The 1,739-nt window shown below is 48.3% G+C and overlaps 1 protein-coding gene across 3 annotated transcripts in view; it reads right to left on the bottom strand.

The window, feature by feature from the left end:
• Window positions 1-407: 407 nt before the first annotated feature.
• The window catches only part of LOC110497069 (serine/threonine-protein phosphatase 2A regulatory subunit B'' subunit alpha), a 53,500-nt gene continuing 52,168 nt past the window's right edge, over window positions 408-1,739 (bottom strand). For all 3 annotated transcript variants that reach the window (XM_036952124.1, XM_036952125.1, XM_036952126.1), the window contains 4 exons: window positions 1,403-1,578; window positions 1,158-1,276; window positions 822-928; window positions 408-740 (listed from right to left, as the gene is read on the bottom strand). In XM_036952124.1, coding sequence (XP_036808019.1) covers window positions 641-740; window positions 822-928; window positions 1,158-1,276; window positions 1,403-1,578 — 502 coding nt within the window. In that variant the 3' untranslated portion in view covers window positions 408-640. The remainder of the gene's footprint in view (window positions 741-821; window positions 929-1,157; window positions 1,277-1,402; window positions 1,579-1,739) is intronic.

The raw sequence follows: 1,739 nt of genomic DNA, 5'->3' as shown, positions 1-1,739 counted from the left end.
ACACACATGCATACACAACACACACACAAACTCCAATGAAGATAAAAGAGTGGAAAACACGTTTTCTCTCCTACAGAGGGCTGAGAGGACAGCTGCCAGAGTGCTCTCTCGTTCTGTCCATCCTCTCTCTCGTTCTGTCCATCCTCTCTCTCGTTCTGTCCATCCTCTCTCTCGTTCTGTCCATCCTCTCTCTCGTTCTGTCCATCCTCTCTCTCCTTCTGTCCATCCTTTCTCTCGTTCAGTCCATCCTCTCTCTTGTTCAGTCCATCCTCTCTCTCTTTCTGTCCGTCCTCTCTCTTTTTTTCAGGCCATCCTCTCTCTCGTTCTGTCCATCATCTCTCTCGTTCTGTCCATCCTCTCTCTCGTTCTGTCCATCCTCTCTCTCGTTCTGTCCATCCTCTCTCTCGTTCTGTCCATCCTCTCTCTCGTTCTGTCCATCCTCTCTCTCGTTCTGTCCATCCTCTCTGTCTTCTCACCATCTCTTCTGTCCCTGTCTGTGTATGAAAGGAGAAGCTGAGAGAGTTTGGAGTCCTCCATCACTTTAGCTTGTTCTTCATTTCTCCCCGTCCATCCCTCTTCCTCTCTCCCCGTCTCCTGTATATCCAAGGAGAAGGGAGCGGTATTCCAGGCTTTGGGAATTTCATGCTGACAGATCTGATATGAGCAGCTTATCCATCTTATTCCCAACCATCTCTCCTTGAACAGGAAGCTCCGCCTCCTCATAGTCATCATCGAACGTCCTGGGGAGGCAACACAGTATGAGAGTGTGTGTGTGTGTGTGTCAGTGTGAGTGTGTGTCAGTGTGTGTGTGTGTGTCTTACCCCTCATGCAGCTGTTCGTTAGCCGTCTCCTCTGCCACCAGGATCTCATACTCCTCTGAAGCGTATTTATCCCAGTCTGAAGGCTCTGGACACTCGTTGTCTATGTCCTACAAAACACACACACACACACACACACACACACACACACACGTTAGTACACACACACCCTCACTGTATATGTCCTATAACACACACACACGTCAGTACACGCCCACACACGTTAGTACACACACACCCTCACTGTCTATGTTCTACAACACACACACACACACACACACACACACACACACACACACACACACACACACACACACACACACACACACACGGTCCTACCTTCTGCAAAGCGAAGGGGTCTCTCTGCTCGTGGTCCAGGTATTTCTCCAGGTTGAAGAACGTGTCGAAGAATATATGAGCCATCCTACACCTCTTCAGATCAGACAGGGTTATCTTACCTAAACACACACACACACACACACACACACACAATATGATGTTTATCTACTACTGCACTGTACACATGTAAAGTATAATGTATGAAAGAGAGGATAAATTGGAAGACAAAGAAGATACACACACACCTTGGCTTTCAGGTTTGACAAGGTCTAGCATCTGACAGAGCAGGTCTGTGAAGGGTAGGGGTTCAATGCCCATCCCCTCCATCCTACTACACTGCTCCTCATAGAAGTACTCCAACTCAAACATAGACAACACACCGTCCCCATCTGTGTCCATACACCTGAACCAGTACTCTATACTGGGGGACAGAGAGAGAGACAGAGAGACAGAGAGAGAGATAGGAGAGAGAGAGAAAGACAGAGAGAGAGATAGGAGAGAGAGACAGAGACAGAGAGAGAGATAGGAGAGAGAGAGAGACAGAGAGAGAGATAGGAGAGAGAGACAGAGAGACAGAGAGAG

This window comes from Oncorhynchus mykiss, chromosome 18, assembly GCF_013265735.2.
Source record: "Oncorhynchus mykiss isolate Arlee chromosome 18, USDA_OmykA_1.1, whole genome shotgun sequence".
NCBI classification, from domain to species: Eukaryota; Metazoa; Chordata; class Actinopteri; order Salmoniformes; family Salmonidae; genus Oncorhynchus; species Oncorhynchus mykiss.
The sequence above is the reverse complement of the archived record's forward strand: the minus strand, read 5'-3'. Positions and strand labels throughout refer to the sequence as shown.